Source organism: Amblyomma mixtum, chromosome 1, assembly GCF_055824585.1.
Source record: "Amblyomma mixtum isolate Tamu chromosome 1, ASM5582458v1, whole genome shotgun sequence".
Classification (NCBI taxonomy): Eukaryota; Metazoa; Arthropoda; class Arachnida; order Ixodida; family Ixodidae; genus Amblyomma; species Amblyomma mixtum.
This window is the reverse complement of record NC_143012.1, coordinates 199,667,321-199,690,094: the sequence shown is the minus strand read 5'-3', so window position 1 is coordinate 199,690,094 and position 22,774 is coordinate 199,667,321. Positions and strand designations below refer to the sequence as shown.

Below are 22,774 nucleotides of genomic sequence, written 5' to 3'. Positions count from 1 at the left end.
AGCTACTAAGCAGTTGCGTTGAAAGACACGTAAACATAAAAATTATCAATGCAATAATATTTTTCGCTTTTCACTTCTAGGGGGCGGCACTGACGCTGAATACTTTGTGGCATTGGATATTGTTTTTGAGGCTTCACCATATCGAACTGCCAGCCCTCCACGTCCTCACGGCTTTCCTCTTCCAGAATTTTTGCCACTTTAACACGCAACTTTCGAAATGTTAATATTTTCTAGCCTTTCCTCTATTAACAGTGAAAGCAAAGCCTGAAGAATTATGATGCTGTCACGCGGCATGCCTGCGCCTAGCAACTGCATTAAGGAAAGTAAATGCATGTCTTTGAAGCACTGAAGTGGAAATACAGGAATATTTTTCAATGTTGTGCAACCTTAAGTATCAAGTATTAAAATTTCTAATAAATGAAGCATCGTTTCCTTAATATTCCTGATTCAGAAACAAAGCATCCGAAGAACTTGTTAGTTTTTATTGGCTTGCTTATTCATCCACACGGTAATAGCTGCTTTCTTCCTCTTGAACAAGGCTAATGTTGTTCGATATATCGTGCAAAGCGGGCTTAACGACATAAGTCATTTAGTTCCTCGTAGAGAACAGTTAGCCGCAATTGCTTAGGTTTAGTCTTGAACACTGCATCAACATTTTAATAACGGGACCTCTAATCGAATGCGTGGTCTTGTATAAGTGAAGCTCTATGCCGAGGCAGGTATTTTCGTTATAGGGTTCTCCTTGTATTGTTGTGCATAAAACCTTTTTTGTCGTTCCTTGCTTTGTTATGACTTACCGTATTTTTTTTCCTTCAGCCGCGAACATGTCTGATTCCGTTCATTAGCGTCCCTTGCTTGAAACTCTAACTTCCGACGTGGTCTGATGAAGCTGCCTTTTAATAAAAGTCACCTTGTATAGCTTTATTGTTCTTTCCTGTCTTTAGAACGGCAAGGCGATTCGAAGGAAAGGGCACCAGGATGACGAGCGTATTCCTGTTCGTACCCAACCTGATCGGCTACCTTCGCATGGCCATCGTTGCCTATGACTGGCTCGTGGTAACTGACGACCGTTTGTTCGCTCTGCTCTTCCTCATCTCCATACTCCTGGACGGGGTGGACGGCTGGAGTGCCCGCCTTCTGGGCCAGGCTTCGGCCTTCGGCACGCTCCTGGACGTCAGCATTGACCTGGGCGCCCGCGCCATGCTCTGGAGCCTCGTGTGGCCCCGCTTCGGGGGATTCATATCGTCCATCGAGTGGCTGGGACTGATGTGCAACTACCGCGAAGCCGGAACGGACTGGAAGCGCGACGCGCGCCACCACCCGCGCTGGATCCGAGCTATTTTCGCCAACGGGTTCAAGAACCCGTGGGGGGCCGTGCTTGTCACCGGGACTCATTTTCTCCCCTTGGCGATATTCGTCTACGAACGCGGAATCTGGACCGGTTGCTGCGTCCCGTATGTCATCGCGTTCTTGTGGTTCGGGAAAGGAATCTGCTTCATGACTGAAGGCTATTTCTTCTGGTACCACGTGAAAAAGTTAAATGCTTCTTGAACTGTGGTGCTTTATATGCTTGCTCGTCAATACGGTAACGAAGCATAGCCAAGCACTCCTCTGTATTGTAGACTAGTGCAGAAGGAAGAAGTTTAGAGGTCGTTGAAACCGCTTTACGTAACGAGGAAAGCACCGTTCTCATCGTTTCCTCATAATGCGCGCCAACGTTGGAGCCCAGAATTTTCTTTTCTTGATGGAGTGGTTATCGTTAGGAAATATCCCTGCGCTCTCTCGAAGTGCAGGAAGTGCGTTTCGTTAACGAACCAGGAAGTTCAGATCAACAGTTCGTTATCTGTAAGGTATACTCCTCGATATCCGACCTCAAAGAGTCGGTCAGTTGGCTTGTAACTGCTGTTCATTTTTAGACGCTCAGTCTGTGACGTCGAGAAAACAAACGTTTAAAAAACAAGGAAATAATTCCAGGTGGCTTCCGAAAAATGCATGAATTTATCAGGCTATAACAATTCCGTAATATATAAAAAAAAGTTTGCTTTCCCATACATTTCATTTCGCAATGTCCCCCCCTGAGCCGCAAATACGGTAATGTAGGCTGGGGAGTGCATAGCGACCCCCTTTCTATCAACGAACGGCAAAAAAGGAGATTGTAAAAAACCTGAGAAAAAAAATTTCGTATTTTAAATATTTCAAGAACCATCGCTGACTACTCTTGGACCTGATGCTCGTATTTTGAAGAGCTAAAGGTTCATTTTGGTGTATTCATAGGCGTCGTATTTCTCGGCCACCAGCTCCGCCCGCAGTGCACTCCGGCCATACCTCGGGATTATAATGTAGTACTTCACCATATAGAACCCACTACCTTCCCGAGTCTGAACGTTTCTGCAGGTGAAGTTATCGACCAGATGTGTATAGGCACGAGTGTCGCACCGTGTATGGCGCTGATTCAGACAAGCGAATAAATGACGCTTCTTTTTTTTACTTTTTGCCGTATTTCTTGCCATCGTCGGTTTCAGCGCCGATAATCACTTCGCGCAGTCGACAACTGTTCTTTTAGTTCATATTCATCTGACATTTAATCCATTAAAGTGCTAAAAATGTTGTTTCTTCATATGCCTTTTATGAGAATATCAGAGCATGCGCCTGGATGCCGTCGACTTCGAATCGCATTCCTATCGAAATGCTCACTAAAGAACACGTAACGAAGGCTACTGCATCGAGGAAAATGTGATCACTTCTTTATTGGAGTTTTTTTTTTTATGGCATGCGTACAACAGACACAGTTTCCACAATAATTATATACTTCAAGGGCATGCTGTTGGTTATTTCCACACTCTTTTGCTCCTTACAGGAAAAACATAGACTTATTTGGTGCCAACAAAAAAAGACTAGAGTTTCAAGTGCAACTTCAAACGGCTATAAAATTATTGATCAAAAAGAAAGAATGTTTTGAAGGCATTAAAGCCATCTTTTCTGCATCGGCATGCAAGCTCTTTCTTAAAAACTAAGACGCACTTCTCAAGAAATTCCAGCCATAGCTTTAGGTTTCCGCATAACATAAGGTAGTGTTTAATGTTCTCGGAATCTTCGCCCCTTCCTGGTAAAAAAAAAGGCTACAGTGAATAAGAATTAACCAAAGAGATCGCGGATTGTGGCCATTATCCTTCCACGCAAAAATCACATGGCTTCAAATTCACATGGTGATACAAAAGACTCCACATAAATTAAAGTCACCTGAACTAATTATTCACATCACTACAGTCGTAGTCGTCAGGAAGGCTCAGGCAAATGGCAGCCATCGCAGGTAAATATATTTCGAAAGTTTTTTATGGATAGACTTCTCAATAAAAAGGTTTCCGAAAGCGCCAAAGCAGCCACAGAACACACTAGTTCCACGCGCGACAGATGGAGAGAAGGTGATTAGTTTTAAAAGACGTAAATATCAGTGAAAACATGCCCTGTTTTCAGTGATATTTACGTCTTTTAAAGCCTGTTTTCAAAGCGGTAACTTTTATTGGATGATAAATTTTGCGAACAAAAACTCGTCTTTCAGTAAACGAAGTCAGTGGCAGAAGCGGAATTTATGATATGCATGTTCTTATCTCCCCGTTTAATATGGCAACAGAAGCGTGCTGCATTCGCCGATCTGCATGCGGCCGGTAGAACTGCTCAAGCCCGCTAATCAGGTAGGGACATGTGCAGGCGATGAAACTGATAACAAGCTTAGTTTACAGTGAGCGATGACGTGCTCTTCGGCGTCGTGAAGTGCTAAACAAAAGGCTACTCTAAATGTTTGATTGTAAATACAGACTTTGATAAAATATCTTCGATTATAAATATGTCGGTGTCTAGTGGGGAAAGTGGCTAGACATGTGTTGCCAGTTCGAACATAATACTCTGTTTTGCCATGCACCCTGCACTGCAAGTCACAATAGCATAATGGCATTCTGCGAGCCTGCGCAAGAACCCGAGTTTGAAGCCGCAAACAACGATGTTCTTCATAATCCTGGTATCTTGTGGCGCCTCATCCGTGATGCTTCAACCTGCGAGAACAAGAATACAGCTCAGAGTTAAGTCAAAGTGTGCGAAGAAGTAAAAATGAAAAGTGTTTGCAGTGCAGGGTCCAAAACATTCTGCCTCAGTAAGTTGATAAAAACAAAACACAAAAAAGGTTTCGATAAAAATACACGCAGGAAGAAAAAAGAAAAGGGATACTCCGGAAAAAAGATACTCCGCCTCAAGGGTATCGCGCGATGGCGTTAAAGAGTTAATGGCCACATATGCAGTGTTCTTCATTATTTACTTTGCATTTATAAAACGCTGGGAGTCCAGATATCACTCCTGGAGCAGTGTTTCAGACGTTAAGCGTTACGCCACTGCTGTGCGATGGTAGTTGATGCCACCGCGATGAGGCTTATGAGACCCAGGTTGCTCTTTCCGAGCAACGTCTCACGCACAATCATTAATTTACGTGCCGGCTTCGACGGCGGTCAGTTTGTTCACAATTCGGTGGGCAGGTTGTGGTGACGTGAGGAAGTCACGTGACCATGATGGCCCACCTAAGTTACCGAGCGGCCGGTTGCTCAGGCCGCTCCGGCGGCGAGGCTTCAAGCGGTCGCTGACACCGGACAACTTTTTTCCGACATAAAAGTACTAACGCCTTCGAGTTAAAATAAAAGAAGGAGGAACGCACGCGCACAAGAACAGGTCTAAAGAACAATATTTATGTGATCTTTTAACCAATACCAAGCAACAGTAATGAGCATGTAAACTGGCAAATGGATTGGATTTAACGAGTGAAAGTCGTGCGAACACTTTAGCCATAGCCAGAGTTTGGGTTGAGACAGTGTAAAGGCTGCATTAAAGTTTTATTTATGCTTAGAGTGCGCAACCAGTTGACCAGTGAGGTTGACAGTATGAGTGTGATTGAGGACAGGAAGGACAGGACGAAAACGCTCAGTGATGTCGTCGTGTAACTGGCGGGGCTTAAATAGATTAACGCCAGCACTTACCATAACGTGCTCTCTACAGTAATTTGGAATATTAAACCTGCTCAAAAGCTTATTTTAGCAGACATGAGAGCGTGCACAATGGCAATACAACAGGAACTGGCCTTTTCAATGATCGCCTGTTGTTAAAAGAGCAGGCATAGTTACAATATCAGCAGCATACTGTCGGTACCCGAGATTGTTAAGTCAGTGTTGCCAGTTTGGATTCCATGATAGAGAGTTATACATATCGTTACTGTGTTTAGGTTACTGTTTACGGGGCTTGGCTAGAAACATCTGCGAATGCATGCCAATTACTGGGCCGCTAGCAGGTTACGTGATCTTTTTAGTGTTGCGGAGAGTTAGCGTTCGCTCGTAAGCAAACACGGCGGCGCACTGTACGGCCGCTTCAAGCCAAATACAGCATCTCTGCCGCATTCCTCGGCACTAATTCACGCTCTAAATGAAGGCACTCACTTTTAATTCGCTATACACTCACCGACACGTCGAAGTCTGAGTGACAACAAGCCCATTTTTTTAGATAATTCAGTCATTTTCTAGCAGTTAAGGCTAACTATATGCGGTGCATATATGCCGTGCATATAGTGTTCTACCCTGTGCATAACCAAATAGCAACGACAACATTGCACAGCTGTTTTTCAGCTTTGTACTAGCTTTACCATATTCCTCTCTTTCAATAGTTTTTTTTTCGTGAAAAAAAAAAAACTGGTAATGCTTTTGCCACATTCATCACTCAGTGCAGAATAAGGAAAGTTTCCTCAGCTCAGAATTTAAGCGCTTTGGCTTACTGCCGTTAGATGGCGCCACTGCGTTTACATCCTAACGAAGCATCTAAAGAAGCGACTCTGCGCACATCAAACTGAAGGTGTCGTAGCTGCGTTTTTTACAGCGTTAGAAACGCAACGAGCGCTGCGTACGCAAGCTTACTGTGTTCTGTGTAGTAAAATTGCCTAATGGCCAGGGTATTTTAAAAGCCGCTGAGCCGGCCGTTAGCCCCAAAGTAGTGTGCACGTCTTTCATCTGCAGAGAAAAAGGTTATTAAAATGTATGTAACATCTCAAAGCAAAGAAATGCTTGCAATGCATGCGTATTTTTGTTTTAATAATCGCTGAGGCATCTTCCGCCATCATTACTCGTTTTCGCCTCACGGTAACTGAAGGTATGCTAAAACGCCTTCTGGGGTGCACAGCGCTAACCGGGAAGTCCGGCGTCCGGCAACACGGTAAATGGTAAAGTAAACACGGTAACCATGTGCTATAATATGTCATACTTTATTATACTGTGCGCGAATCATACTTTATTATATTGTGCTCGAATCATTTACCAGTACATAATATAGCATGCGATAGTTCACTAAGAGTGTAAACACATTGATGAAGTGAGTCCATGATTGAACAAAATGAGCTCGACATATGGTTTGTGGGGGTTTAAGTCTCAAAGCGACTCAGGCTATGAGGGACGCCGTAGTGAAGGCCTCCGGAAATTTCGACCGTCCGGAGTTCTTCAACTTGCACTGACATGTAATACATAGCACAGCAACCAAAAAAAAAGTGAATGCATAGCAAATTCTTCTTGTGCAAGCATCACACTGTGCTTTTTTTTTCACTAACTATGAGCACTGTTGCTTAAAATGGCAGTATTGTCAGCGTCTCTTACTACTCTTACCTTTATTACTATTTTTCCTACTATTTACTATTTTTCTTTCAAACCTGATTTCACTGAAAATTTAACGCTTCATTTCATCTCCTAAATTTTCTGTTTAACGGTGTACAAAAGGGGAATAATATCTGTGCGCCGTTAAGTGAGTTTAGCAAACAGTGGCAGGCCATCTCTTTGAATTGTTTCTGTATTTTTGAGACTGTACTGCTACGGGTCGCTTCGCTTTTTTTCCGCAAGCAATCTAGGCATCCTCACTCTTCAATCATTTTGTTGCACTTCGACGTCATACGCCAACAAGTATAAGTCAGCTTTCTTCTTGAATGGTTGCGCCACGATCTGCAAAGCGCACTGCGTACTGCACATAAGCACTGCTACTGTGTGTGTCGAGGGTTTACTTCGGGATCCGCATTTGCATTCTGCGAGCGTGACACAGCCGTTACTGCTCTTCTTTAGTAGTACTAGTACTACTATATCGCCGTGCCTCCTCGCATCAGTGCACCATCATTCTCAAACGAATAATCTGCGCGTGCATTTTACATTGATCTCAGAGAAGGCCATATGCGATCCGTCGTAGGGTGCACGAAATTGCGGACAGCTTTTAGTTCACAAGAGGCGTTGCACCAAAAAAATTTTGATGTAGCCTTTAAAGGCGTATTTCCCTTAATGCGAATAATTATTTGAAAGACCAAGCACTGAGCAGAATATTCAACTTGACTGCAGTGAATGTATGCATTAATAAGCGTCTCTGCGAGAAGTATTGCGTAACAGTAGTGAAGAGTTGCTTGTCATTAGCGGGTTCCATTCGAGAATGTGTGAACCATTAAGAAGCTCCCGATAACACGACGAAACCACGGAACTCACGCATGAATCTTGCTTTTGAGCTTGTGCAGCAGGCCAAATCCGTGTCCACCGCCGCCGTGGCCACCGTAGCCTCCGCCGCCGTAGCCTCCGTAGCCTCCACCGTAGCCTCCTCCATATCCTCCGCCGTATCCTCCTCCATAACCGTGGCCACCGTGGCCACCGTAGCCGCCTTGCGTCTTGGTGACCTTGATGTTCACGTCGATTACGGCATGCACAGGCTTAGCGTGACCACCGCCATGGCCGTGTCCTCCGTGGCCTCCGTATCCACCACCTCCCCATCCACCACCACCTCCATAGCCGCCCCCTCCACCCCAGCCGCCTCCTCCACCGTAGCCGCCACCACCACCGTAGCCACCACCGCCGTAGCCGCCGGCGAATACTTCCCGCAGAAGAATGGCTGACGCCACGAAGAGTATGAAGGTGATCTTCATGTCGTCAAGATGTTAAGACGGCCAACAGCAGCTGTTTATCAGTAGAGACGTGACCTGCGCATGTGCACGGCACGTATAAAGGTAAGAGAGGTCTAGAGTCCAAATCTAATTATAGTGATTCTACTGTGCCTGAAAATTAGTGCTTCTTCATTGCGTCTGCCAGATTGTTTAAAAAATAGCATGCTTATGCCTTTTGATATTTCATGCACACACATTTAAATACTTCCTCTGAAAATTCATATCGATTGCCTTCACTATTTTGATAAAAATAAATGCTGAATGCTGAGTCTAGCGCGTCTTAAGTAGACAAACCTTGGCTTTTTTACCACGTTGTAGTTTGTGTGATACTGTTCCTGAGCCGTTTCTGTACGCAGTGTCTCTGTGTTCTTAAAAACTGCAGAAGACAGTTTGGAAATTTGCCGACATGCCTTTTCAAAAAAATAAAAGCACTGTTTTCCGCAAGGGCGTAAGAGGTCGCTTGCGCCTCAATACAAAACGCGGTTAGGTATGAACCAGGCTAAAAACATCTGCCATGTCAAATAGCGCTTAGTTCTGTGATTTCTGCGACAAAAAAATATTTGCATTACCAAACAAAAAACTACCGTGGATGCGTACTGCCTGTGAAAACGGTCGAATTTTTGAAGGTGCTCGTTTTCAGGTGAAGAGATCGAGCTTTCTTCTGCAGCAAGTGCTTTATTCATGCCACTAACTTGTCTCTCGTCCTTCGAAGCACCTTAGAAAAGTTTAGAACATTAAAAAACTACTAAATTTAAGCACGCAAGAAAAGCTTCAGTTTGGGTTTCGAGGCACACCCGAGTAGAGCACCTTCAGTTTACTTTAGCACGCTGAGTTGCTTAACATACAACGCAGTGTGAGAGCGTCGGCTCTCACGTATTTTGCCGGTAATAAAAATGTGGTAGATGCTGCCAGAATCAAAACCACAAACTCGTGCTACTCACGGAATGCCACTGAAAGAGATGCACCGCGACGGGTGACATACACTGCTGGCTACAGCTTCAAATGCCCCGTGCTCACCTGCAGAACGGCGGTCTCCCAGCGCGCCGAACGCAGATGTCGTCTGTGGTGCGCAGTAGCGTAGGCCGCTGAGGGCTCAGAATGATGGCTCGCGCTCCTTTGACTGCCGTCTAATACCACCTGCGTCGTTTCCTACGGGGAAATACCACGAGCTGAGAGCGTTCGTCGCGCGCCACAACCGGGGGTCAAGGTTTGTACTTTCTTTCGAAATACCTTCCTCCTTACCGTGCGGACGACAGGCATATCCTTACCCAGTTGCTCCTTAATGGCGACCCGGATGAGGCCTCCCCCATCAAGGGTATACTGCGAGGGAACAACGCCGCCTACCCCTCTCTTTATGACGTCGTGTCACGGCTGAGCAAGAAAGGGAAATAAAGACTACACGTCAGGCATAGCCGGACGCAACGACGCTTAGTTTATTTCGCGCAGCGACCATGAGACAGCTTGTCGGAAAAATCCTCCCTGTGACGCAAGCCGTTTGCAGAATAAGAGAAGTAGTCGGTTACAAAGTGTAAACAACTCAAGGCAGTCATAAAGAAGCTAAGGAGCTGCTGAATGCACGGTATGAGACAGAATCCGACGTTCAGGCATGCTGTGACGTGGAAAAGATGCTGAAATACGGCTCACTACGAACAGCATAGTTTCAATCCTACCTTCTCGAACGAGCTTTGGAACGAATTGGAAACACATGTTCGATGCCTCGCTTTCGCCTGTCAGATGGCTGCTCTCACGTGCCGTCAGCGCCCGGGTACTTGGAAAAATGCCACAATGACTCCTGCGCGTTTAATTCCGCAAGCTAAAGCAATATTTTTGCTTTAGCCGCTACTCTCTACATTTGCCAAACAAGGTTACGCAAAAGACGCAAACCTCTCATACCTAAGTAACATAAAAAATGTGCCCCTAAAGTGTAATTGTGAGCAGTTTGCACTAAGTGTGTGAGTGGAATATCACGACATGTGTTGTGATTCCTGTTAAAATAAACGGCGGGAAAACTGTGCTCTCCAAGGTTCACGCTTGACTTGTTTTGAGTGCGCTACGGAAGCCGCAGCTGCGCTTTAAAGAGGTTCAATATTATGCGAGTGTTGTTTTAAAGGAGTAGAACTTCGTCGTGTAATCATGGATTCCATTGCCTGAAGCGTCCCTCGCATCAGAAAACGCCTACGGCTACACTACCGCATAAGCTGGTCACTTTGCCTTTAATGCCTTGCAAGGGCCATTAAAAAAGTGCTTAGTTGCTGACTTTCCAAGCAGCGCCTTTGTTCCCACAAAAGTAAAAAAAAAAAGAAGCTTGATTATTTTCTGCCCCGTATACAGAAATTGTGGGATCAGCGTATGATGTGAGAGCCTCCCGTATTATATAAGAACCCGTCATACCAAGTAATCTCTTAGCGGGCAAGGTGGGCAGACCTGCCAGCCATCTTGCCTTATGTGATGGTTTTAGACTTAGATACTGCAATTCAGTCTATTCGAGGAATAAGCAGCAAATTTTGCGTGCATACCAAAATCTCTGGACGAAAGCAATTCTCAACGGTAAAAGCTGTTACCGCAATTTTTTTACAAAGTGTAATATTTCACAATAACAATAAATATATCCGCAGATCTCCACTCGGCAGGCCTGCATTTTTTGGTATTAGTGTTTTTGCCATCCTCGAAGACATTTTCTATTGACTCATAATGGCAGTTTTAACTACTCGATACTAGCGATGGCAGAGCTTTAAAATATTTTGCTAAGCATAGGAAAAATGTACCATCGCCTTCCACATTTACCTAACACTAGATTACAATATTTCAAGATCAGAAACTTTTGTGCAAGAAAGCTAGATATGTATATAACACATGAAAATGAAACTCATAAAAAGCATAACAATATCAAATAAGCCACAATATCAAAGAGTACACCTTCAATGAGGTCAAGCCATGTGGCAGGCGCGAGCAACAACAGCCTTCCAGTAAAGCGAAGAAGAAAATTGCTGTATTGTCTTTAATTTAACAAAAATTCCACCATTTGAAGCAAATGGCAGCTGACCCAGGGTAGACGTTCTCTTCTTCGGCCCATTGCACAATCAGTCCACCCAGTCTTTGCAGCTCAGGTGACTTGGCCATGTGACGTGTAAATTATTCATTGATCCTGCGAGAAAGGATACCTGGGGTCGCATTATATAAGCTGTGCACTCTCCGTTGTCCATTTCGAGTTCAATTTATCCTCTGTCATTTGTTATTCAGGTGTGCCGCGGCTTTCAAGCGTCCGTGGAAAGCGATGCTTCCATTAGGTGTTTGGCGACTGCACCTCACCATATGCTGCATATCACAGCGAATGGCCGTGAGTGGTCGGCTACAGTCGCCTGCTGTTGACAGCAAGCTGTGATGCACGTCACCATTGGCTGCATATAGCAGCAAATGGTAGCCATTGGTGAGGTCTATTCACCAGCTACACAGTGGACGGGTCGCTTCCCACGGACGCTTGAACACCGCTGGTATAACTATGTGCTGAATGACAAAGACCAAATGGCCGCGGAAAGCACAACGGAAAATGGGCAGGTATAGAACACGGTCCCTGGGTACTGAGGGTGATCTTCACAGCGTTTTAAAGCGTCGGTTTATAAGAAAGAAATTATGAAGATTGCGTCGGAAAGCAACGAACAACGTCTACGCGATTGCTGAGTAAGAAGATAGATTGCGCAACAGTACTTCATGACTGTGCGCTGAGCTTCGGGACACAGAATTCTTTAACTCGGAAAAACGGATCAAAGTTGTGCGAGTCTGATTTTTTATATATTCTTGATTAATTGATTACCCCCCTTAGCCCGACTGCGCAGCAGGGGGTCACAGTTTGAAAAAACAAAACACATCGTTTTTGAAATGGCACACTTGCTAACCTAAACGACGATTTGATTCACTTTTCGTTCTAAAAAAAGAACATACGTATTTGTTCTGGTACGGCATTCCAAAATATGAAAACGATGGTCAGTGCGAGAATAGACACAAACTAGTCCTGTGAAAGTGAAGTTCCTTCTGAACTAATTCTAAGAAAAGCGCAGATTACAAAAGCACTCAGGAGCAACTAAAGTTGTCTCCCGACAAAATTCCAATTGTAAAAGCAAGCGAAGGTCTAAACGCGCAGTCATCAAGCATATATCAAGAAACTAAAAAATAAAACTAAGAAACTGGAAAACAAGCCACCGCGAGCAAAGGTCTGGGGGCGGAGAAACCGAAGCCAGAGTGCAGGGAGGGCTTGTTGAGGCGTTTGTTTTGTATACTTTCTATATCGTGTTCGTTGTATATCTCGCGGTTTCCTCCCCAGATAAGGCAGTAAACCTTCGACATCTGCCGATAAATTCAGTTTTTCTTCTATCCAGAAAGCTAGTTAGCACCACAGATGAGCACCACGCACAATGACAGAGAGTTTATTAAAATATCCCAAGAGACACGACAGGAACTCAATCACCGATTACTCTCTTAGCTACAAGAAAAAGAATAAGTTTCAGGTTGTGAGGACTGCTAAGCTGTCCTTCTGTCAGGTGGTTTGCGAAAAGGCATAAATTATTGTTATTCATAATGAATACGAAAATTTAGCTTCTCTAATAGAGTGTGTTATGAGTGGAAAGATATTTTAATGTGATTTTAGTATACGGCATGCCATTCACAGTGGTTCTTTTCTCTTCTCTGTAGCGCGAGAATTTAAAGCTGATTGCCTTTATATTCATAATGTACACCACTCTACCACATCAACTTGTCGACCTTCGCGACGAAGAAGTGTCTCTTTTATGCACCGAAATAGAGTTTCTTTCATTGCAGAAAGGACAGTTTACTCTGACACTGTTTAGTATTTTTGTAGCAGAGATGGGGCGAATCAGATGCAGACTACGTCTCAGACAGAAACACCATTTCTAGCATTCCGAGCACTGTTTGCATCCCAGTGAGAAATCTTTGGAAAACACTGAACATTACACAGCATGGAAGCATAAGAGCGGGTTTTCCGGTCCAGACGACGGCCTCTTTTTTCTCGCAACCGCACAGTGCTGCTAATCGCTTTTTGATGTTCCTGCAGGTAGTGAACGCACCATTGGCGTTGACTCTGGATGTTTCCGTCGTATATGTCGTGTTGACGACGCGCAATCGTTTTCTGTTTTGAAAGACGACAAATCTCGAGTCAGTGTTTTCACTTCGTAGTTTCTGAGTCGTAATAATAAAAGCATAAAATATCGCAACTTTTATTTGGATGTTTGAGAGTCGACACAAAAGATCTAACTGTAATTACTAGCCGAAAGCTACTAGCTGCTGTTAACATTATAGACTAAACAGTTATTAGCTGATGTTTTTAGATATCATGTGGATAAGTTTAGTAACTCAGAACAATACCAATGCCATCAAGCCTGGCTGCCTGAAAGTCAATATCAAGCACATGAATAGAGACTATCGATGAGACAATCTGTTTACAGACAGTATCAGTATTTAGACAGCGAGACAGTCTGTCCATGAGACAGCACATGAATACAGACTGTCGATGTGGAAAGCTAGTGCTCATCCAAAATCACACGACGATGCAAGCTAATTGCAGTAATCTTATGAACGATGGCAACTGAAATTCGAAGCAATATTCTTTGAATATCTGTACCGTCCATGAACCATATGTATTGTAATTGTAGAAATATTGCATTCATGGCGTCTGCGGAGACGTTTTTAGGAAGTTAAAAATTCTTTGTGTAAACAATTTTCATGGCGCGCCGAATTCGGGATATTTGGTGATTTGATACAAAAATATTTCCTCTAGAATGGCCAACAATGAGCAGTACTATACCTACAAGTGAAACTTTCAGTAGTGCATCAATGACTGAGTCAGGGAACTCAAATAATGTGGAGAATATATGAACAGAATGAAGATCGTAAAGCTCAAGAAGTGAGCAAATCGAGAAAGCAGACAACTATGCCCACTGCAACAAAACACAGAAGACGCAGCTTCAAAATGTAAATGGCTCTAGAACGTAATCGCGGAAAATATGCTTTCATATTCATATAACATTTCGAAAAATGAGGTACGCAAATTTAGGTGTTGTGTTGCGCTTTTTGGTACATAGGCAACTAAGTCATCAATCGCCAAGACCAAGGTACAGGCAAATTTAGAGGCCCCCTCTTTTCATAATATACGACGGTTTGTGCTATGTACGCTCCACCACGTACATTGTTGCCCACATCATCTTAGTTGCATTGTCAGTCCTCAGCGCTTTGCAGGCCAAAAGTTAAGGCTGCATGATAAACAACCATGTTTTATTTCAGGATTTATTTTTGTTATAATCGTAACACAGCAATGAATATTAAAAAGCCGAGCAAAAAACTTGAATGATTGGTTACTTATCTTATCTCATCTTTTTTTCAACACTGAAGGCTCTTTGACATGTGATCGTCGTAGCGACCAAACAGCTACATCTCTCGAGTGCAGCTGCTGCCCCATTTTCTAAGCAATATTGAAATTTGCGGCGTTTTATCGACTGAATTCGGCATTGCTATTACCTTGAGAACAATGAAATCTTTTATATACGCACGTTTTATTCGCCTCTAATATAACACACACTAACGAGGCAGGGACGAATTATCGGTGAAGTTCGCTGGCCTAGAATACAGTCAGTGTACCAGGCGCTAACCAACGTTAGAGGGCTACACGTTTCGCTGGTTGAGAGTTTAGTGAAACCCTTTCAGTTGAAGACCTATACAGTGCTTAGGTTCTTTGGATCCCTCTGTCAGCTCGTTTTCTCTGACCATCCTCGCTAGAGCCCTTCATAGATGGCTCTGTTCTGTAATCCAAGTATCCGGCGACATTTAAAAAAATATATAAGATGCCAAATTTTATGCCTAAGACGATTACAAGGGCGAAGTGAAAAATTCATTCAGTCGGAAACGTTTTTAAAAGAAAGGCCAAATTTCTCGACATATAGATATGTTTCGTTACTGATTTACAGCTGACACCATAGTGAACATTGGCTAAACTATCTGTGACAAGTTAACAACAGATCAGAAGAGTATACTGTGACTGGAGACCGCTTTAACAGACTCCTGTAAGCCTGAATTCCGTATGTCGGCCTCTATTTGATGGTGTCGGTATCAGCATGTGCATAGAAGGGGGGGGGGGGGGGAGTGGAGGGATAACGTTCTTTGGGAGAGTGAGACAGTGGAGATGATAGCAATGTGCAACCCTTTTATCGACTCCAGCCGGATGTGAACGCGCCTCTTCACAACAGCTCGGTTTAGTGAGTTTTGTTCATTGCTAGTCTGACTTGACAGTTCCTGCTGGTGAACAAGTGTTACGAAGTGCTGAACAGCGGGAAAGAAAGAGGCAGTCTACTCTGGATCCACCACTTCGTGCCCGCATAATGTGAGGCCAACACGCATCGGACTGAACTCCCAGTTGTGCGTGCCGCCGAAGATAATCAAACGCGGCTTCAGCAACATGAGCCCATACTGCGTGTCACATAACCAAAGCCAGCAGGTTAGGAGGCATGTTGACGCCAAGGAAGCCGCGAAGGCATCTGACACGTAGTTCCGGGACAACCCGTTTGGATACGGTTAACTGCTGTCTGTGTATGATTGCCATTTCTTCTACAAGTACCTCAAAGATTTGGCGTCAGCTAACCACTCAAGAAAGTAAGAGGCGTTTCTGAGTGCCAACCTCACAAGGTCACTGCTGTAGACCAGCTGTCGCTACAACTTGTGTTACACATTTGTTACTGAGAGGTCAATATTTTCGCGTTCTTGTATGCCACTCCCTTCATGCCTGTTTAATTACTTGCATGTTTAATTGCTGTTCCTATTCCTTGAAAAGGAATTTTCGCGTCACTTCTTAAGCGTCTGTCCAATCAGTCTGGTTAAACTGCGTCCCACACGTATTCCATTCTTGTGCAGAGGCAGTGTAGCAGGAGCCGAGCCATATATTTTATAGACGGATGCATTTACAACACCAGAAACGCCTAGCACACGTCACAATAGCAATGTCCTTTTCACGTCTTCCACCGGTGCCGTCAGGTTTTCGAGAGCCAAATGCTTGACACGTGCCGTGGTTTTGCTCAAGGATCCGGCGGAACGTCGTGACGGTCGTCAATGGGCGTCCACGGTGAACGACGCCACGTTTCGAAATTGCGCGTGAATACCGAGAAAAGAACCAATAAAACAAGACGGCGTTACGGCACCAAGCACAAAATGATGGGGACGTCTCTCCGTCTATCGTGTTTTAGACATGGCATTTCCTCTGTGACCCTCATGGGGTAAAGGCTTAAGTAAGATAGAAGCAGAGGGAGGCAAATATTAGTGTAAATTGAAAAAGCATACTTGTTATTTGATTTGAAACAGATTCTTCTAGGCAATTAAATAACTGATATGTAACTTATATCGAGCATGCAAAACTAGTTTCACGAGGCTGCGGATTGTCGAAGGTAATGCAGCATGTGGAACGAATAGCAATGAGTTTTGCGCCATTCAGTCGTGCGGAAATAATCAAATGAAAAAACATACCAGTATTTGCCATGAAAGAGCTGAGAAGCTTCCGCTGGCAGCATGCACTTACCGTAACTAGTAATTTAAATTATACTTTGCTTCAAAAATGTTACATGGCAATAACGTGCTCCATTTGCCCCGTCCGCACATATATATTCCCCATGTGCCTATGAAATTCCGCAGCCATGGCGGAAGGCAAGTGAAAGGAGGAAGGATAAGCACATTACCGAGCAAAAAAAAAAGAGCACGTGACCATTCACCCTCAAGCTCACACACATCATTCAGGTACTTCACGAATGCCATTTCCGCTGGAAAAGACTAGAATAACTATCGGAAACAAAGAAACGTAGATTTGCTCTTATTTTCTTGAAAGCAAGCGCGTGAGCTGAAATATTCATTAGTATCATTCTGCTTTCCAGGGGACCTAGTTCAGCAAACCACTAATGTGGAGCGCATCGATACGGTCCTATAAATTTAACGGTTAGTGTCTCGAGTGCCCGCTCTCTGCATTTGGAGAACTTGAAACAGTCAGGGATGAATGGTCACCTCGGCCGACAGAGGTCATACCATTAAGAGAATGTGCTGTGCACTGCTGTTGTCCTTTACATATTAAATATCGAAAAAGGGGTAAGCACAAGTAATCTAGGGTATTATCTCTACAAATTAGGCGTAATGATCAAAGAACAAGGGCTCCGGGTTTAATGTATGCTGAAAACGTTGTATTACTAGCTGATATCCCAGGAGATTTACAGACTATGTATATTACTTGTAGAGAAGAAGGAGAGGCTGTAGGTCTTACCTAAAGCCCAAATAAGTCTGCGTTGGTAGTATTCAAACATGCTTCTTATCAGCCGCTAACAGCACAAAGGCATAAAAAACCTACGGTACCAGAACACAAATATTTCGGGGTAGAGATAAACAAAGCGCAGATTTCCAAGGAAAAGGACAGAATACTAGGTCGAAAGGGGCATTAAAGAGGGGAGGGATTCAATAAATATCAAAAAGTTTGAGATCACTGCGGTGACCCGCATTGCAGAAGTGCTAAAGGAAAATGTCCACAATCTATATCGACGGCCCTGGCTGTTCTGACGTCAATGTATTTTCTGTTCATACGTCTCAGTATTATTTTTGTGTTTTTTCGCGCTTAATTCATTACTTACACCACATCAAGCCAGTTTTTTCTAACGGCAACATTTCATCACTCTCCATCAGAACCGCACTGGCACGCATTTATCTTCAGAGAACGAAGTAATCGTGGGGACAAATTTGCGGACACTTTTTGCTGACGGGGCAGACCCATATAATGCTCTTGCATTATTAAACCGCAGAAAGAAACGCTGCGCAATAAGAAATACGTCGTTAGGCTCCTAAATATACAATTTTAGCTACTACATATTTAAAACGTTGATGGTCTTCAAAGACGGCGATAAGTCCGGGAAGGTGACTCCAATCGTAGGATAGGCGTTGTATAAAACTTTTGGAGCAGTAGTTATCCCCACAAAAAATAATTCTAAACTTGTGGTAGCTGTCAATGCATGCAGAGCAATAAGACGGATTAGAGATTAGTTCATTGGGAAGTTGAGTGCTATGGAAGTATATTTTGTGGAAAGAGACAGAAGCTAGAACAACAGCGCCGATAGGCAACTGACAGACGACTTAGGGCATCTTTTGTGGTAGAGATATTGGCAGCCCGACTATAGTTGGGAAGAATTAACCAAGGAGAATTATTCTGTACAAGTTCCAGTGAGTTAACTTAGGACTGCTTGGGTTGGTTACAGAGAAGGCGTACTCAAGTGTAATGCGGGATAATGCATTGCAAAGAAGAAATTTATTGTGACACGGGGGCACAGGAAACATTACGTCGTACCTATCTGAGAAGTAATTAGCGTGGGTATTATATGGTTAATATGAACATACCATGTTAAGTCTGACGTGGTATGCACTCCAAGACAGTAATAACATTTACCGACTCAAGGATAGCAATACTAGATAGACAGCAGTACGTGCCTCACTACCGAATACAAGGAAGACTTCCAGTTTGTTGCTTTTAAGAGGCATAAACGAGTGGTTCCGACAATCCAGTTGATTTAAGATTACGCGAATTTAACGTCCCCAATTCACTGAGGCTATGAGGGACGCCGCAGTGAAGGGCTCCGGAAATTTAAATTACCTACTGTTCTTCAACGTGCACTGACATTGCACAGTACACGAGCCTTTAGTATTTTACCTCTGTCGAGATGCGACGGCCGCTGCAGGAATCGAGCCTACGTCTTTCGGGTCAATAGCCCAGCGCCGTAACCACTGAGCCACGGCGGCGGCTGCACTAATGAAAAATAGCGTCAAGATCATTTTGCCCCTAGTTAACGCCCTGGTCATTAATGATCTCTTTCGGCACAACACAGTCACCGGCGAACAAATTCATGTTAGCAGTAACGCGCTGGGATAGGTTGGTATTGCAGATTCAGAAAAGAAGGGGACCGAAAACCGAGCCATGAGGCAGACCAGGGTTAAAACGCGCTGCAGGATGAAGTATGATTGTTACAAGTTACAAACAGACAACGGTACCAAAGGGAATGTTCTAGTAACTTTATGATTCTGGGGTGAAAGTTAAGTTGCACTAATTTTAAGAGTAACAGCCTGTGTCAAAGTTTGTCGAATGCTTTGCTAAAATCTAAGAAAATGCATGCGGCGAGAGAGCGGCGCTCAAGGATTCGATGGAGCTGATGCTTCACAGTAATTAGTCGCGTTTTACAGGAAAGTGTTTCTCGGAAGCTGTGTTGTACGTGGGCCAAAAATGAATTTGTATCAAGAAAATGGAAAATTTTGCACTACAGAATGTGCTTTAAGATTCTGCATGGGATACCAGTTAATGATATCGAGCGGTAGTTGCATTGAGAAGCGTTACTACCTTATTTCTGGATTGGAGCCGCCTTCCCAGCTCGCCAGGACTTTCAGCTGCATGAATGGGCTGTCGAAAAACTAATAACAATAACAGCGACCAATACATCTTCAGTTTTCACAGCTGACTTTTCAGACTCCTTCAAACACTCAATCATTTTATAAAAACAACAATTATGAATAATGATTGCGTCCACAGGCCAATAATTGTTGGAGGGCCCATTAGGTAATAAGGACCAGTTGTAAAGAATAAAATTGTTGCAAAATACACTATTAAAAATTTTTGGACGCTATGACTCAGTGACAGCAACTCCACGATAGTGAGTTGACATTGTTCAGGTCTTCGACGAAGAGTTACCTACGCGGCAGAACATTTAGGGTGATCGCAGAGCAAGCATGGTAGTGTAGTCTGCATGCAGAAATTTTTTGTTTGTTTTAGTGACGCAATGTAAGTTTAGTTAGCTTCATTATATGCTGGCCAACGGTCGTCTGTAGGAGCCAGGTTTACCGTACGATACAATCTCTTCTCTTGGGTTTGATAACCGGTGCAAGAAGGCGTTACACGAAGGTGTGGTTCTGGTCCAAAGTTATTACGTGTTCTGGTAGGTGGTGTGCAGTTATTTAGGCTGAATTTTTATGAAGGCGAAATTCTAGAGGCCCGTGTGCTGTGTGATGTCAGTGCACGTTAAAAAACCCCAGGTGGTCGAAATTTCCGGAGCCCTCCACTACGGCGTCCTTCGTAGCCTCAGTTGCTTCGGGACGTTAAACCCCAATAAACCAAACCAACCAAGGAACCAATTCGCCTACTATTGATTTAAAAATATTCCAGTTAAAAAAATATTCCTTTAAAAAAAAAAGTCTTGAACTAGTCTAGGAAAGTGGCAGGTCTTTATTAATCAGCTCAAAGTTAGCTGCGCTTTATTCGCGAATGGTTTTATAGCTAGTACTTGTTACAGCCTTGCCGACTGAATTGAAACGTTAACAGTAAGTGGCCGCTCTAAACAGGCAATTGGTATTTCAGAGACACTAGATCGGGGCATGTGGTTGGAAAATTACGGAGGGAACTTAAGGCTACCTACGTGATGCGAATTCTAAAGCATGCGCGTGGGGTTTTCGGCTACGCCGTTGGAGAGAGGAAAGTTGTGGAGGAAAAGCAGGGAGGTTAACCATAAGAACGTTCTGATTGGCTACTCTGCGCAGGGGTAGTGGTATGAGGGGGGTGGGGGGCGCATAAAAGGATAAGAGGATGTAGAGCAGTGCGGTCCGTAGCAAGCGTGACAAACCATGACACATGCACAGAAAGTCACAGGCCGCCGCAGCTCTCGCCGGCACACCTTGAGGACTGCCGAGAGCTGCGACCTGAGTAGAACACATCGACAGTCCTCCATCGCTTACACAAGGCAGTGAGCCAGCGCAGACATCCCACTGGCAAAAAAGGCTGCTTCCCGTGGCGGTGATAATGTGGATGACAAAAATTAAGGGGGCACTTTGTTGAGCTAAAGTGTGGTGAGGCGAAAGCCTTAAGCGTGGTGTTGCTGCTTGTGTCACTGATGTGTGGTTAAGATGTTAAGCTTCTCCTCTAAGAGGGTTTGCAGCCTTCGGGCTACGGCCGCTTATCTGTTTTTTCAGCCAGCATCGGCTTCGGCGGACGTGGTTGTTGTGACGCGCGTTGTTACTCTCTATTTTTCTCTTTCTTCTTATCTTTCAACTCTCTTCTATCTGCACGTGGCAGCGGTGGTGGCTCGCCATGAGCCAGTCCGGCAGGCAGGCCCCATGCACTTTCCTTCTCGTCTTTCTCTCAGTCGCAACCAACCAACCAACCATCCAACCCGCCTCTAAGAGCGGAACGCGACAGCGTCTTGCAGCGCTGCCACGGACTCCATAGAACGCCATCGCCCTTTCAGTTCTATGCCTCGCTCGTCGGTAAATTGGTTTTTGAGGAAAGGAAATGTATCTGTCTCGCATACCTCGGTGGACACCTGAGTCTCGCCGTAATGGAAAGGGAGGAAGATAAGAGTGAATGAAGACACTGTATTCACTTGACGCGCCTTTGTTCATTCCACGAAGTAATAAAGCCGGCCGTGGTTCATTCTAAACCATCGAGCTGGCATGGCGGAGTGGTAGCGTGCTCGTCTCGCACTCCGGAGACCGAGGTTCGATTCCCGAGCTCGGCCAATTTCCTTCTAGGTTTTCTTTATTTATCTGGTCTGACTAGAAAGTACGGTTCTTTTAATTGGTTGCATGGTTAGTAGCCAAAGTACAATTGGCCCCGCTTGAAATTCGCGCACTGTGACGTCACGACCGTTTCGACCAATTGAAAAGCGTAACATTTCTGTCGACAACTGCTGCTTACAACGATGAGGCATTAAAGGCTTCCGCCTTAAAATAAGACATTCTTGGAACGATGAGGCTGGAGAATGCGTTGTGCTAGCTATTGGAGAGCTGCAAAGATTGGATTGAACAAATCAAGCATCTGCAGTGCATTCTGCCCAGGTGGCGTGTGCAAGCTGGAAAGGAGCACGCGCATGCCACTCACGAATGTCCTCAGCACTGCAAATCCTTGCTCGTCTGCGACTTGGGCTGGTTCCTGACCTACTGCCCGACCAGCAGTAGACTAAGCACACTGGGTGCGCGGTGACTGCTCCATCATTGAGGTTGTCGACAAGTTCGGGAGCGACGGCCAAGTCACTTGCCTGGCCCGGTCTTAGATCGGAGTTGGCTCTTATGCTTAATTAGCATTAGGCTCGGTACTTTGGGTACGAAATACCTGTTTGGTCGCTGCGGGTGTGCGTAGCTCAGTCAGGGACGGCCAAGGCCCGTATGCGACAACCACCCCTGCCTCGCCAGTCATATGGCGCCCGTTGCATAGAGTGGTATAAGGAGGGGGAGGACAAGTTACAGAAATTCCTGGATGATCCCTTGGAAGCTATGTTCGAGCCACTCAAAATGGAACTTGATGAAGACGACGATAACCGAACCCAGAGCGAGAGACGGGCAGTTTACAGCGCGGGGTATTGTGCTGCGATGATGGCGTAGTGCTCTAATAAAATGGACAGCCAAGCTGATCTGTTCGGTGAGGCAGCGTTTAAAAACCCTGATCACAAGAAATTTGAATGTAAAATCATTACTAGTCCCATTACGAGAGAAGCCGGTGCGCGGGTGTGTGTGTGTGTGCGTGTGTGTGCGTGTGTGCGCGCGCACGCGTGCTTGTGTGTACTCGCCGATGGTACAGAAAATAACAGCTTTGGCAAGAAAAATACGGTGACATCATCAAGCACCCATATGGCATGCACAGCAAGCCGAGCACCACCACTTTACGTGATTCTATACGTGTCGTTCATCAACTTTACTCGCCACTGGCCGACCTACATGTGCGCCAGTTTTCCAGACATT

General features: G+C 44.6%; 2 protein-coding genes across 2 annotated transcripts; one reads left to right on the top strand and one right to left on the bottom strand.

Annotated features, from left to right (window-relative positions):
* The first annotated feature begins 945 nt into the window (after positions 1-945).
* Positions 946-2,768, top strand: LOC149370521 (uncharacterized). The gene has a single exon (XM_089562096.1). It carries the CDS (start codon positions 979-981, stop codon positions 1,549-1,551), a length of 573 nt encoding a protein of 190 aa, XP_089418222.1. The 5' UTR covers positions 946-978; the 3' UTR covers positions 1,552-2,768.
* LOC149370520 (uncharacterized) lies at positions 2,723-9,160 on the bottom strand. Its single transcript, XM_089562107.1, has 3 exons — positions 9,002-9,160; positions 7,536-8,020; positions 2,723-4,049 (listed from the first exon to the last, which is right to left on the bottom strand). Exons 2-3 carry the CDS (start codon positions 7,964-7,966, stop codon positions 4,031-4,033), a joined length of 450 nt encoding a protein of 149 aa, XP_089418233.1. The 5' UTR covers positions 7,967-8,020; positions 9,002-9,160; the 3' UTR covers positions 2,723-4,030.
* Positions 9,161-22,774: the final 13,614 nt, after the last annotated feature.

Excerpts from the sequence above, each read along its gene's own strand:
- LOC149370521 (XM_089562096.1), top strand. The coding sequence starts at position 979 with ATGACGAGCGTATTCCTGTTCGTACCCAACCTGATCGGCTACCTTCGC.
- LOC149370520 (XM_089562107.1), bottom strand. The coding sequence starts at position 7,966 with ATGAAGATCACCTTCATACTCTTCGTGGCGTCAGCCATTCTTCTGCGG.